Below are 15,513 nucleotides of genomic sequence, written 5' to 3'. Positions count from 1 at the left end.
TCCCATTTAAATTCAGTGTTTCTTTGTTGATTTTCTTCCTTGATGATCTGTCTAGTTCTGTCAGTGGAGTGTGAAAGTCCTATGCTATTAAAATGTTGTTGTTTATTTCATTTCTTAGGTCTAGTAGTATTTGTTTTATAAATCTGAGAGCCCTGGTGTTAGGTGCATATATGTTTAGTATTGTTATATCTTTTTGTTGAATTGATCCCTTTATCATTATATAGTGACCATCTTTTTCTCTTTCACTGTTGTTGAGTTAAAGTCTGTTTTATTTGATATAAGAATAGCTACTCCTGCTCACTTTTGGTTTCCATTTGCATGGAATATTTTTTTCCACTCCTTTACCTTGAGTCTATGAGACTCTTTACAAGTCAAATGGGTTTCTTAGAGACAGCAGATGTTTTGGTTTTTTTTAAATTGATTCCATCAATCTATATCTTTTAAGTGGGGCATTTAGAACATTTACATCCAATGTTAATATTGATAGGTGAGACACTGTTCCAGTCATCATATTTATTGTTACCTAGTTGCTTTGTATTCTCCCTTGTGTTACTGTTTTATAAGAGCTGTGAGTTTTTACTTTTCAGTATTTTACACTGGTGAGTACTGATCATTCTTTTTGGTGTTTAGAGCACTTTTGAGCATTTCTTGTAGGGCAGGTATAATGGTGACAAATTTCCTTAGTGTTTGCTTTTCTGGGAAAGAGTTTATTTCTCCTTCATTTATGAAACAATTTTTCAGGATACAAAGTTCTTGGCTGACAGTTATTCTGTTTAAGGATACTAAAGATGGGACCCCAGTCCCTTCTGGCTTGTAAAGTTTCTGCTGAGAAGTCTGCTGTTAGTCTCATGGGGTTTTTTTGGGTAAGCTACTTGATGCTTTCATCTCACAGCTTGCAGGATTTTCTCCTTCATTTTGACTTTGGTCAGACTAATAACTCGTGCCTTGGTGACATCCTATTTGCAATAAATCTTTGAGGAGTTCAATGACTTTGTTGTACCTGTATGTCTAAATCTCTAGCAAAACCAGGGAAGTTTTCTTCCATTATTACCTCAAATAGGTTTTCCAGGCTTTTTGCTTTTTCTTCTTTTCTCCCTTGGGGATACCTACGATTCCTATGTTTGAGTGTTTTATATAATCCTATATTTCTTGGAGACAGTCCTCATTTTTCTTGATTCTTTTTTCTTTATTTTTGACTGGGTTAATTCAAAACCCTTGTCATTAAGCTCTGAAATTCTTTCTTTTGTTTGGTCTAGTCTGTTGTTAAAACTTTCCACTGTATTTTGAAATTCTCTAAATGACTCCTACATTTCCAGAAGTTTTATTTTGATTTTTTAAAGTATCTATCTCTTTAGTGAATTTTTCATTCATGTCCTTAATTATTTTTTAGGTTTTCAATTTTCCCATCAATCCCATTAAGCTTACTTGTGATCCATATTTTGAATTCCATATCCAACATTTCAAAAATTTCTTTTTGGTTGGATCCCATTGCTGGAGAGCTAATGTGATCCTTTGGTGCTATTAAAACAGCCTTATTTTTAATCTTGCCAGATTCTTATGCTGGTTCTTTCTCATCTGGAGCCTCTTCCCTCTGCTCAAAACAGATAGCTTTGTTGTCCACCTGTTCTGCTCTGCCAGGAACTCTGCTGTTCAGTGTAGAGAGGGAGAGGTTGCCTTTTGGCTCATGCAGGTTGGTACTCACTGTGGTGTTGCTGGCAATTTAGGTCAGTTGGGCTTCAGATCCCTGAGAGAGTGTTCAGGTGCCAGTGGTGATGGACTAGGTTAGGTAATCCCCAGTTTCCAGGCCCCTGGATGTTGTGCTTGAGTCCTGGGTTGGAGGAGACAGAGACCAAGCTGGCAAACTTGCTCGCAAGCCTCTCTGGGTTTAGGCACTGGCTGTGATAGTGAGGGGTGGGGTACTCTCCTGTTCCAGGAGAATGCTCAGGCAGGAGAAGAGCGGTTGCACTGTGAGCCTGCAACAGGAGAGGTGGGCCCCCTTTGATGAGATTAGCAAAGATGGGCAGCTGTGGGATACATAAGCCACTCACACCTCCTTAAGCTATTTCTTTAAAATCTGGCCAAAATAAAAATATATACATCAAAAAATGAGTTCTTGAACTGGCACTTTCAGCTTTCCTACCTTCTCTCCCCTTTTTAAATAACATCAGATTTATTGACCTAGACTTACACATGGTAATATTCACCCTTTTTATATTCTCAGTTCTATTAATGTTTACAAAAGAATACCACCATCACGGTCAAGATATGTAACATTCCATCACTCCAAAAAGTTCCCTCATGTCCCTCTACAGTCAATCTTCTCCTCCATCTCTCCCTTGGCACCCAGTGATTTGTTTTTCTGTCTCCATAGTTTTGCCTTTTCCAGAATTTCCTATAAGTGGAAGTAATCATTTGAGTCTGTCTTCTTTCACTTAGCATAATGCCTTTGAGAAACATCCAAGTTGTTGCCTGTATCAATTTCACTCCTGTTTATTGCTCAGTTGTATTCCATTGTATTAATATATACACATTTGTTTATACATTCACCAGCTGAAGTACATTTGAGTTGTTGGCAGATTTTTGGCAATTATGAAAAAAGCTGGTATAACAATCTAGGTATAGGTTTTTGTATGAACATGTTATCTTTTATCTTGAGTTAATACCTAGGAGTGGGGTTTCAGAATCATATGGTAAGTGTATGATCAACTTCATAAGAAACTGCCAAACTGTTTTCCAAAGTGGCTGTACCATTTTGCAATCCCACCCGCAGTGTATGAGATTTCCAGTTCCTCCACATCCTCCCCAGTACTAGGTATTGTCATTTTTTAAAAGCCTTTTTAGAGGGTGTGTAGGGGATATCTTACTGTGATTTTAATATGCATTTCTCAAATGATTAATGACATTGAGCATCTTTTCAAATGCTTAATTGTCATTCATATTGTGTGTGTGTAATCTTTGTTCAAGACTTTTGTCCATATTTTAAGTTAGATTATTTGCTTTCTTCTTACTGAGTTGTAAGGGTCAATCACACTTGTATGATGGATACCAGTCTCTTGTCAGATATGTGTGTTGCAAATATTTTTCCAAGTCTATAGTTTCCCTTTTAATTTTCATAACTATTTTTGAAGAGCAAAAGTTTTAATTTTTTTTCTTTTATGGATCATACTTTGTGTGAATATCTAGGAAATCTTTGTCTAACCAAAGGCCAGGAAGATTTTTCTCCTATACTTTCTTCTAGAAGTTTTATAGTTTTAAGTTTTACATTTAAGTCTATGATCCATTTTGCATTGATTTTTGTATATGATATGACAATTGATTAATATTTACAAAAATCTCTTATACATATAATTATATCTGATTATCATTAAAAACTCCAAGAAAGGCACAACAGGAATTTTAATCACCATTTTACAGATGATAAAACTGAGGATTAGAGAAGTGCTGTGTTACTTCTCAAGGTCTCACAGATGATAAGAGATGAAATTGCAAGGTAAGAGGTGAAATTGTGATAAAATTCCAGGTCTCTGGCCGGGTGCGGTGGCTCACGCCTGTAATCCTAGCACTCTGGGAGGCCGAGGTGGATGGATCGTTTGAGCTCAGGAGTTCGAGAGCAGCCTGAGCAAGAGTGAGACCCCGTCTCTACTAAAAATAGAAAGAAATTATATGGACAACTAAAAATATATACAGAAAAAGTTAGCCGGGCATGGTGGCACATGCCTGTAGTCCCAGCTACTCAGGAGGCTGAGGCAGAAGGATCACTTGAGCCCAGGAGTTTGAGGTTGCTGTGAGCGAGGCTGACGCCATGGCACTCTAGCCTGGGCAACAGAGTGAGACTCTGTCTCAAAAAAAAAAAAAAAAAATTCCAGTTCTCCTGCTATCCTAGGCTAGCATTTTTAGAGCCAGGCTCAGAATGGGGCCCTAGAAAAATGAAGATTACCAATGTGGATCTGAGCAACCTGTTTGGCCCTTAAGATAAGGAACACAGTAACTAGGCTAGCCCTGACCTCACTCAGACTCAGAGTGCTCAGGGCTCACTTGAGGCTTCACAATTGAAGAGAGACAAAAGCTGGCCCAGCACCCTGCTCAGGTGACACTCAATGAATGCTTTTTGATGGTGATGATGAAGAGTTGGAATGTGTTCAGAGGAGCATTCTGAAAGTAATTAGAGAGTTAGAAATTAATGCTAAGAGAAAAAGTTAGGGGAACCAAGATTATTTATCCTAGAAAAGAGAGTCTCAAGATGAAACTTGATAACAGCTTTTAAACAAAAAAAGCTTGGGCTTTTCTTCTGAGAGCTGAGCAAGGGGAAATGGGCTAGAAGAATCTAAGTAAAAGGGCAAATTTCTTCCTCCCTAGTGAGGATTGTTACAGAGACTTAAGAGCCTTTAAAAACAGAATAAACTCTTCCTGAGTTTGGAATCAGGAATTTGCCAAACATGGGCTCTGATGAAGGATTTCAGTATGAGGGCCACATGACCCTCTTGCACAGTGTCCTTATAAGTTTTTGAGTGGCTCCTGAACCTGCCCTGTATCCTAGTACAATTCCAGAAGGCTGTAGCCTTCCCTGTTCCTTAGTCTTAGCATCTTCACAGAGTTGTTCCAATGACTGAGACAAGCCTGACCTCAGCTCCTGAAACCTTAGCTCCCATGCTCCTTGCCCCTGAAATCAAGTGGCCAAGTTCCTAAGGCTATAGATGTGGCTTAGTGTTCATGGAAGGGCCTGAAATGTTGCTTAGTCTGAATCTGACTCCAGTGCTGGAATCCCCTATTTTACTAATATATCTAGCCTCTGCTTGCATATCTCTCTAACCATCACAGACCAGAAAGCTGGCAGTGCAGACCAATGTAATGCCCACTTTGAAAGGCCAGAGAGAACTGAGATACCAGCAACACCACCAGGTATGACATAAAGCTAAAGTGTCTTTGTGCTTCTTTTCTCTATAGCATGGGTAGGAGCCCTTGCGATGGGTATGATCTTCTTCTGTTCTCCCATTGTAAGTATATTCACTGACCGTTTGGGCTGCCGAATCACAGCAACTGCTGGGGCTGCTGTTGCTTTCATCGGCCTCCATACCAGCTCCTTCACCAGGTAAGGCTAGGGGTTGCTGGCCATTTCCCCAAAGGTGAGGGTTGGCTTCTTTCTGGGCTTCAGCTAGGGATACTCTTCTCATTGTAGAATCCCTGTGGCCATGGCCATGTAAGGCCTTCAAAGACTCTGCTGCCAGGATTCATAATTCAATGGTATTCATCTAGGTAGGGTTCCCAAAATTCATTGGTAACGGAATATCCTCAAAGAGAATCTAAGAGTTCCAGAGTGGTGGGAGGAGCCTAAGCCTGATAGTTCATAAAGCTGGGCCCAAGTCCAATTCTGGTGACTGAATGGCTGTAGAACAATTTGATAAGTACCATTTCCCTCTCTGGGCCTCAATTTCTGTTTCTATAACATGAAGGGATTAGATCATATGGTCATTTTAGGTCTCTTCCAGCTCTGCTATTCTAGTCCCCTTCAATGTGCCACACATCTCATGACCTCTCCCTCCCTCCCAAGAATGAGCTTCTTGAGTGAGCACATGCGAACACCTAGCCTTCTAGGATTCCCAAAGGAATCTTATGCTGAAAGAGAGGTCAACTGAGCCAAAGGATGTTTAGCATTTCTGGCTCTTTTCCAGGTGTCTCTGGCTGCTGACACCTATGGGATGATTTGGGACAGACAGATTCATGTCTTGGGCATGAGAAGGATATTTAGCAGCTTCTCTCACTGAGGTACAGACCCAGAAGCCAGCTACCCAGCTAGACCTAGACTAAACTCAAACCTTAGTCCCACTAGTCCCGCTGGCATAACTTGATAGTGTCAGGCAAAGAGCAGCTATAGGTTCATTTTCTGCTTTCTCTTCTGCCAGCCCTGCAGATGTGTGTGTAGAGAGGAGGGAAAAAAGACCCTATGCCACAGCCTGAGGAATATGTAATTCCTAAAGAACTCTAATGACTTTCTGCTAAAGACACTTTGGAAGTTATGGTACCTCCTACTTCCAATCTGTCTGGGCTGATGTAGGATAATGCCAGCATAGAAATACAGAAATGGCCCCAGAAACATGTCTGGAATGAGGAGAGAACTAATGTGTCAGAGACTTGCTTTCTGAGTGTGGCTCTCCAGAGAAGGGCTATGGCTCTCTAGGCCTAAGGTTCCATTCACAGTGGAGAATGATAATTGTGTTCCACCTCAACTGGGACCTGTGAGGGTGAGCCAGCTTTCTTAATGACTTTAGCATTTCTGGCTGCCCAGCACACCCTCCAGCAGAGCTTGGATTTGGCCTGCAGTGGTTTCTTGGCTTTATCTAATCCAACTGGGACAGAAAAGGGAAAACCAATGTCCTGCCTGGAACCTGCTCAGCCCTCCCAGTGCAGCAGCTCTAAACCTTTTCAGGACCTGTCTGATGGTCGGCCTCATTTGCCATCAGCAAGCTGGTGCCTGGCTCCTCCTTAGGGGGAGCTAGGCCTCAGAAGCAGCTCCAGTCTCAGCATTACACAGCAGAGGTCTATTTTATAAGGCCAAGCAGAGCAAAGTGTAAACAAATTAGCAACATACGGATCCCATTTCCCTTCCAATCCACATGGGCTCAGTTACAGGAGGGGAAGGAGCTCAGATGTGGTGTTTTCTTCTGGCATGCTTCTTTAGGCACATTAGAGTAGGCGTTCTGTTCTCCAGCCACTAAACTCCTCCTCTACCCCTTTTGCTCTTTCTGTAAGAACGTCTTCGGAGCCAAGAAACTTTCTGCATGGCTTCAAATCCAGGGGAAAAATGGTTCTGCTTATGGCTACAGCTTTAAGTCATCCTTCCTGTTGTCTCAATCAGGGCTCCAAGTTCCTCTGGATGATGTGAAATGGGGCAAAGTTCAGGCAGGGCTGGTGAGGCTTTGGAAAGCTCAATTCAGGGGCTTTCTGTCCTGGGGACCTAGCTAGAAACATATCCACTACAGAGCACCCTGAGCTGAATCCCCTGTTTTGCCTCCACCTGCCCCCTCCCTGAAGGTCCAACTCCTCTACCTTAGACAATGCCCCCAGCTAAGGACAATCCCATAGAGTACCTAGAATCTAATGGGAGCAGACCCCAAGGAACCTAACAGAAGAGGAGCCGTTGGCTTAACTATGTGTTCCAAGTAGAGATAATTATTTTGAAACCAAAGCCCTTGATCACATTTAGTGAATACAAGTAAATGGAAAGCAATGGTAATGATAGCTATCTTGGAACCACTGGTGCTAGCACCGCATTGTCACTGCAGCATAGGCCCAGACCTTTAGTATGAGGACTGGGTCTATCTCTCGGGAAGAACTGCTTGACCAAGAAGAGTGTTAGGTAATTAAGTAGCCAGATAAGAACTGTTGCAAAATATATGGAAGCACCAAATAGAAAACAAAATTCTTCACTAGGTTATGCCAATATTGTCTGGGGCATATGGCTGGCCAAACTGACCTTCCTATGGCCTTTCCCTTTCTGACACTTTATCTTCTGTGACAGAGGCTTATGGCCACAGCAGGACCTAAGAGTTTTAAGCCGGGATCTGTCTTACTTGACCAGACCCACAACTTCTTTGAGGGTCTACTTCCTGTCAAGGAGCCAGGCTAGTTTGGGAAAAAAATCCATACCATATCCAGCAACAGAGGCAGGACTCTGGAAATTAAAGGGACTCCTTACTTCAGGATTCCCACGGAGACTGTCTATGGCCTAGTGTAAAGGGCCTTGGGATATCCAGACCTTGGGCAGGATTGGGGAGAAGGTGTCTGTCAGGAGATCCTCACCCATTCTCTGAAATATTAAGGGCCCTGAGCATGGAGAAAGACACTGAGGAGTCCTATGGAGGGTCTCAACCTTCCAGGATCTTGGCTCCTTGCAGACGTTTGTTGTTACTTGGAATAAAGCTTTGGCCCCCAGCCTATCCATGGTGTCTAGGTAAGCAGTAAGGTGAAACTTTTCTCTCTAAGGCACTGTCTTACTCCCTGTAGCCCCTCACCCAGCCTTTGCATAGGCTGGTTCTGGCTTTCTTTTGAACAGTCCTTTTTGATAGGGTGCTATGATTCATGCTAGAGTCACACAGACCTGGATTTAAGTCCAAGCCATGTTACCTTGGGCATATTACTTTATCTCTGAGTTTCTGCTTCCCCGTCTGCAACATGGGGATGAGAAGACCTTGTTCCTCATCTGTTCTGAGGATCAGTAGCAAGTGGGGCTGTGCATTAAGGGTGGAGGAATGGAGGACTTGGGAGGCTGATCGGGGAGGGCAGATATATTGCTAGTCAGGCTGCTGAGGACAGCTCTCTCTGTTTTTCCCACAGCTCCCTAAGCCTGCGCTACTTCACCTACGGGATTCTCTTTGGTTGTGGCTGTTCCTTCGCCTTTCAGCCATCCCTCGTCATCTTGGGCCACTACTTCCAACGCCGCCTGGGTTTGGCCAATGGTGTGGTGTCCGCTGGGAGTAGCATCTTCTCCATGTCCTTCCCCTTCCTCATCAAAATGCTGGGGGATAAGATCAAGCTGGCCCAAACCTTCCAGGTGCTAAGTACCTTCATGTTTATCCTTATGCTGCTTTCACTCACCTACCGGCCCCTCCTGCCCAGCTCCCAGGACACCCCAAGCAAGAGAGGTGTCCGTACCCTGCACCAGCGCTTTCTGGCTCAGCTTAGGAAGTACTTCAACATGCGAGTGTTCCGCCAACGCACCTACCGCATCTGGGCCTTCGGGATTGCTGCTGCTGCCCTTGGCTACTTTGTTCCCTATGTACACCTGGTGAGGAATACCAGGGTGGGCCCACCCCACCTGGCCCCAGGAAGCTACCCTCAACCTGCCTAGAGTCCAGAGGGTGGGGGTGGAGGACACTGAAAGGATAGAGCTGGGACCTTTAGAAAAAGAAAGAAATAGTGGTTCATAAGGCCAAGCAGAGCAAAGAGAGGGGAAAAGCACAGGTTGAGGGAAGACCTCAGTGGAAAATGGGAGAATTTCCTTGGAGAAATCTCATGGACCTTGGCTTCCCCCACAATAAAAATTTAGAGAGATTTTGAGGAGGAAACAAGCATTGCTGAGATGTAGGAGACTGGCCCAGGTGACCCAATACAGGGTTTCCTAAAACTGTGTTCTGTGGAATGCTGGTCATTATGGTCAAATTACTTTATTTAGGAAATAACATATGCTGGATGTCTTCGAGCTTCATAATGTGTAATAATCTCTTAAAGGTACTAAAACTTCCTGCAGGAAAGAAATCCATTCAGCTTTGTTTAACCCAGCATCCACCAAACTTATACAGCTACAGAACTGGTGGTTATATTCCAGCTGTAATCCTCCACAGACCTCATGCTTTTGAAAACTTGCTTTGGAAGAGTTGCCTGGAAGTTGGTGGATCGTCCTCACCTAGTAACCTGATGTTGCCCCAGGCTATCAGTTTGGGGTCAGGAAATGAGGAGATTATAGAGGAACCTTTGGATTTTTCTCAGTTTTTTTAGGCCATTTCTGTCCTGCTAGGGCTTAGAAGAGGCTTGTAGACACCTACCCCCCTTGGCTGTTGCTTAGAAGTCCAGAATCCAGAAAGCCAAGGGATAAGTAGCCTCTTAGGCGGCTAACAGCAGCCAAAGAGCTTGTCCTAGAGCTAGGGCTACAGGGGAGAGGGCTACAGGAGAGGGGGTTCTTCATCCTGATCCAGAGAAATAAGTAGGAGAGGGTCGTGGATATTCCAACAGTTAACCAGTCAGTTCCTCTTCCTCTTCTTCCTCCTCCTGTTCTGGCGGCCCCGGTGCTATTCTTTTCAGATGAAATATGTGGAAGAGGAGTTCTTGGAAATCAAGGAGACCTGGGTGCTCTTGGTGTGTATCGGGGCTACCTCAGGCCTTGGGCGTCTCGTGTCAGGCCACATCAGTGACTCTATTCCTGGACTTAAGAAGATCTACTTACAGGTGAGTGTGACCACCTGACAACTGTGGGGAGGAAGAGCCTACCATAGATGTTAGGTTATCTCCAGCCTTTGGGATAGAATGGTAGGGTGTGCCACTGTAGTGCCCTGAGCCAGAGCTCTGACACAAGCTTGAAGCTTGTTGTGCAACATGGGAAAGTCACCTAAATTCTCTGAGCCTCTGTTTTCTCTGCATTCAAACAAAGGCCATTATCGTTGTTCTGCCTCCTTTACCAAGTTGGAATGAGGATCCAGTGAGAGCAGTGTACATGGAACCTATTAGAACACTTGTAAAGGAAGTTTTTTTTTATTAATAATGGCTCTCCATCTGAAAGGGGGAAACTGAGGCCAGGAGTTAGATGTTGCCCCCAGTAAGGACTGATCTAATTGCTACCCTACACACTCTTGTAGAGTCTTGAGCATCTGTAGCATTCTGTGGCCCAGTGTCTCTCCTCTAGGCCCAGGCCCAGGTCCATCACCTCTTATACTTCCAGAGCTACTTGGCATCAAGCACTGGTTCTCAAATGTCATCCTATCAATGACACAAAAAAGTGCCAGAAATGGCCAGACCTCACTTTTCCTCTCTAGGCCTCACTTTCTTCATTTGTGCAATTAGAATAATTCTTGCCTTTCCTATCTTACCTCACAGGTGAGGATCAAAAGAAATATAGGTATTACCAGGCTTGGCAAGTAAAAAATGTCATGGCCATGCAAGGTTTTAATCCTTATGACAGTGACACAGATGTCCTCATATTGTGAACAGTACCAAGAAGGATACTCCAGGGGCCACTTTCTGTGTGAACTGGGCTCTGGTCTGAGTTCAGGTTACTGCTCAAGTTGTCAGTCTTTGCCTACCTGGCAGCAATATTGCCTTTCTGACCTGGCTCATGCTTTTTGCTCCTGCAGCTGGGCTTATGGAGAGGCGCCCAAGTGTGGAACCCTGTGGAAGGGCAAAGGCAGCTCCAGAAAACAAGTAGTTGCAAATAATCCATCAGGAAGGTGGTTGAGTTCTGACTCATTTATCTCCTGGGAAAACCCTAAAAGCACTTCTAGGGGACCCTCAACGACACTCACCGTAGGGGTTTCTGTCTCTGATAGCCCTGAGTGCTTTCCTAAATACCCTCAGACATCTTGGATGAGAATATGATTAACTTTCCGTGTTGTGTTTAACTCTGTGTTACTTTGCAAGAGCTAGTGAATCTGCTTTGTCAGAGCTAGGCTTGCCATTATGGTCCATCCAGTCCAACCTCTCATTATACTGATGGAGAAACTGAGGGAAAGGCTCACACAGACAGTAGCAGCAGGAACTAAACTCCTATGCAGCACTCTTCTTATATTCCACCTTGCCCTAAGTGATGGATGGCAGAGCCAAGTCTCAGAGATAAGTGACTGGACCGAGGTCAAACCAAGGGATTATCTTGTGATTGAGATAAACCAATTATGAAATTTTGAATTCCTGTGCAAATATCAGGAAATGCTTTATATGGGTGACTTTTTTGCATAGGAGTATGTGTGGCTTTCCCAGCCTCTCCTACTTGCCACCCCTGTGGGTCTTCCCTGCCAGTATTAGCAGCTCCAAGGTGCCAAAGGGTTCTAGAAATCAGGGTAATCTGACACTGGGCCAGGACTTTATCTTGAGGAGAGGCAGTAGCCCCGGTCTAGACATATAGCTCATGTGATTGTCACCACAGTCCCTAGGAAAGAGGTAAGTCCCAAGCAACTTTTGCTTTCTGTTATGCAGCAGGAGTTCCAGGGAGGGGAGGCATTAGCCAGCTAAAGGCCGAGCTGGGTTTAGGACCCAGGGCTTCTGCTGACCACTTACCCCACCCATCGCTCTTGCGCCTTTTCCTTACTCTCATTTGGCCTAGTTATATCACTTCAAATAATACAAAATAATCTTAGAACATAATAGATGAAACAAAGCTTTATCAACTTATAGTCCAACTCCCTCATTTTACAAATTGCGTGTCTCAAACTGAGAGCAAAAGACAATATGTGAACTTCTCCTTTCTCTTGAGTTTCTCAAGATATGACATCACAGGAATTTGCCTCCTTTTCTCCCTGGATCAGATGCAGGAATACAAGCCTGGGGGAGCGGAAGGAGTGTACACAGCTTCAGGTTCTAAAGAGCAATCCTCTAGACCCTGTGGGCCCTACTATTGGTGAAGACAGGCCTATGTGTCTGGTATCAAGCCCCTGGACAATCTGTTGGAAAGGAAATGGTGACAATATGCAGGACAGCCTCACTTTGGGCTAATTCTTGAGGTCTGTGTCCCAATTTTTAATTTCCAAACCTTGACAAGGCCTCATGGAAGATGTTAAGAGATAGCTAGATAGAAAAGGTAGTAATTAAAGCTTATTAAAATCAGTTAATAGGGTCCTATGTGTTATATAATGGCATTTATTCTTAATTGCGATAATAGGCTTGGTTGATAGGTGGGTCTGTTTTATCTCATAGTTGTGTATCAATCTCCTAGAGGAGAAGTTGGAGTACCTGGGTTTTTATTCCTAGCTTCTGCCTAGCTACCTCAGAGTAGCCTGGGCAAAGTTCAAAGGTACTCCAACAAAGAGTTGTCCTCAGATGGCATTATCCTCTCCCGAAATCAACCAATCAACCCAATAAACCCACTGCCAGCCACAACACAGAAAATCTTTAGGGCATGAAATAGCCTTCACCCCTACTCCTTCCATGTGTTCCTAGGTAAGTTGGCCTGCCTGTGTGAATTATTGGAAAACCCTTGGGCTTGTTACGGCCTTGGTAAACAGATCAGGTTTTAGCCCTGGCCCTGGGATGACCTGGCTCTGACCTGGCTCTGCTGGCTGCAGGGGGTTGGCAGTGGTGGGAAGGGGGTCCTTTCTCTGCCTGCAGCCCAGGTCTTCAGTCTGGCTCACTGACACAGGTTGCAAATGATCTTAATCAAATGACCAGCTGTGCTTATGGTGACCCTTGTCTCTGTGGAGAGGGGAAAACCAGCCTCTGGAAAGGCAGTTACTTTGTTTCAGAGTTATTTTGCCTATCCCAAAGAAAGCCCAGTGGCTAGTCAGTGCTCCTGGGCTGGCTTCAGGCTCCCTACACACCCTCCTAGTGGCTTAGTTCCTCTGAAAGGCCCCTTTCTTGCCTTTTCAGGATGCCCAAGCCAAGCCCAGAGGCCCCCAGAACTATGTGTCTGAGATATCTGAGATGGGTAGTGTGGCCCACGTCCTAAAGCATAAGGAACCTGGGTGAACCTCCCAATGGTCTCCTTCATGCCAAGGTATTTTCTAAAATCAGCCCCCCCACCAATGGAAACTAGCTCCTTCCCCATTTCATGAAGCTGTGCCTTCCATTCCAGTCCCATAGTCATGTAAGCCATCCTCACTTCCTCCCTTCCCTCTTCCCATACTTTACTTAGATCTGAGAACATCAACATGGCCTGATCCCAGACCCTAATCCCTGGGGCAGCCAAACAAGCTCAGAAAGTAGAAACGACAATTCCCTTTATCTCAGGGTCCAGTGCAAAGACAAACTTCTTGAGGCCAGAGACCAAGTCCTATCCCCCTTTTTTTATCCTGACAGAATCACAGTTAAGTAGGGGCTCTCTTAAAGATTTTGAATCTCTCTATGCAGGACTTAGAAGGGGCCTAAGTAACTATTTCGTCCAATTGCTCTCCCTGTTGACACCCTCCCCCCCACCCCATTTTATAGATGGTAGAAATGAAGAGGACATGTGATTTGCTATGTGGTCTTGGCTGGTCAACACAACATGACTACCTCAGGCCCTTGCTCCCCTCTAGGTACTCTCCTTCCTGCTCCTGGGCCTGATGTCCATGATGATTCCTTTGTGCCGAGACTTCGCGGGCCTCATTGTCGTCTGCCTCTTCCTGGGCCTTTGTGATGGCTTCTTCATCACCATCATGGCCCCCATCGCATTTGAGCTGGTGGGACCAATGCAGGCCTCACAAGCCATTGGCTACCTACTGGGCATGATGGCCCTGCCGATGATTGCTGGGCCCCCCATTGCAGGTAAGGCTGATATTCTAGGGAGGGCATGAATCAGGGAGTCCCATTTTCTCTGGGCACTAGCTCTCCTGAGCACCTCTGTTGAGGCCCCTTTTCCTCTTGTTCTTTGTTTAAGCAGCCTTGTCAGAGTACATGATACCCCTTGTCACTCACTACTGGTAAAAGAAATTAAACACAGTACATATGCATGGATACATTTTGAGGGGTTTTCCATGGCTGTATATCCGTTTCAATGAGGTTTCATTGTAGACAGTATGGCTCCTTCCAGGAGAATGAAGATAAAAATGAGTTTGGCCTTCTTGACCATTCGATTGATCCAATATCCTCTCTCTCTCCACAGGCAAGCAATTATTTGCAAGGTAGTTGGGTAGGAAGAGAAGAGAAAGTGGGCCCTGGTTTGATTAAAAGCTAGAGACACCCTTCTCCTCCTCTTCTGGCTTCTGAACTAAGCCTGTAGAAGATATTTGATTGAGGTAACACCCAAGGATGGAGCCAATAAGGCTCCCCTTCAGCAAGTAGCAGGCAAAAGTGTTGACTTGCCATCTTTCAGCACTCCTAGTTTCTCCTTCCACTCTCCCAGAAGGGGATTGTTGGTACCCCAGGGAACATAAAACAAATGAAAAGAGACCTTCATTTCCTTTCTATAGGATTTATTGCAAACATTGACTCATGGGTTAGCCTCTCCTAAGCTAGTCAGATGGGCTATTTCAACAAATTCTCTTTGAAAACCAATTATGTGCAAGGCATTGTGAGGGTACCATGTGATGGGGAAAAAGCTTTCATTCAGGCTTTTGTGTAACAGCCACACTGCCCACTGGGGAAGGGGAACCTCTACCCAGTCCCTGATCCTTAGAATGCCCCAGAATCCACATCTCTTTCCATTATGCTTAACTTCTGAGTAATTATAGGGCCAAGAGCCTTCTTGCCTTTCCTGAATATTGTTTGTGGGCTCTGACATATTAATGCTATGAGGTACCTCACATTAGCTTTTGGAGGTGAACATGGGAGGCCTTGCATCCCATGCTAAACATATTCATAGTATTGGCAGCTCAGAGGAACCCAGAGGGGCTATCCATATCTATAACGGAAAGGAAGATATACACATACAGATTACTCCTAGGGCAAATCGAACTTCCAAGAAAGGACACTTCAGAGAAAAGGCAAATAGGAACTCAGATGAATTGTTCCACAAGAACAATTTGGGGGCAGGCAGGGGATGGGGAATATTATTGTGAACCAAGGCAAGCAAGGCTTGGCCATCTTCTGCAGAGTTCTTCTAGACTAGGTTTCTTCCTAACTCCATACAGCTAGTTAGCTGTAGCTTGATGAAAGTCACAAATGTAGATACTTTAAGAGAAGCTTCATTAACTTCTTTCATAATGAGCATTCACCTCAAGGGCCTGCAACCCCAGTACCTCAGAGAGGAGCTGCCTGCCCTTGAAGTTGAGGGAGTTCCTAAGTTAAGGCAATACAGGCCAAGATTCTCTGGATAGGCACTGTGTTAGCCCTTTAGAAGAGGCAGAGAGCACCTTTGGGTGATAGGGCAAAGCTGAGCTTGACTTATCTCTCTTGACTATT

At 44.5% G+C, this 15,513-nt stretch overlaps 1 protein-coding gene across 1 annotated transcript in view; it reads left to right on the top strand.

Annotated features, from left to right (window-relative positions):
• SLC16A2 (solute carrier family 16 member 2) overlaps positions 1-15,513 on the top strand; it is a 108,127-nt gene that overhangs the window by 90,025 nt on the left and 2,589 nt on the right. The window contains exons 2-5 of the mRNA XM_045537963.1: positions 4,945-5,089; positions 8,332-8,782; positions 9,796-9,939; positions 13,710-13,938. Coding sequence (XP_045393919.1) covers positions 4,945-5,089; positions 8,332-8,782; positions 9,796-9,939; positions 13,710-13,938 — 969 coding nt within the window. The remainder of the gene's footprint in view (positions 1-4,944; positions 5,090-8,331; positions 8,783-9,795; positions 9,940-13,709; positions 13,939-15,513) is intronic.

This window comes from Lemur catta, chromosome X (genome assembly GCF_020740605.2).
Source record: "Lemur catta isolate mLemCat1 chromosome X, mLemCat1.pri, whole genome shotgun sequence".
NCBI lineage: Eukaryota > Metazoa > Chordata > Mammalia > Primates > Lemuridae > Lemur > Lemur catta.
Note: the sequence above shows the minus strand (reverse complement) of the source record. Positions and strands in the feature narration are given on the sequence as shown.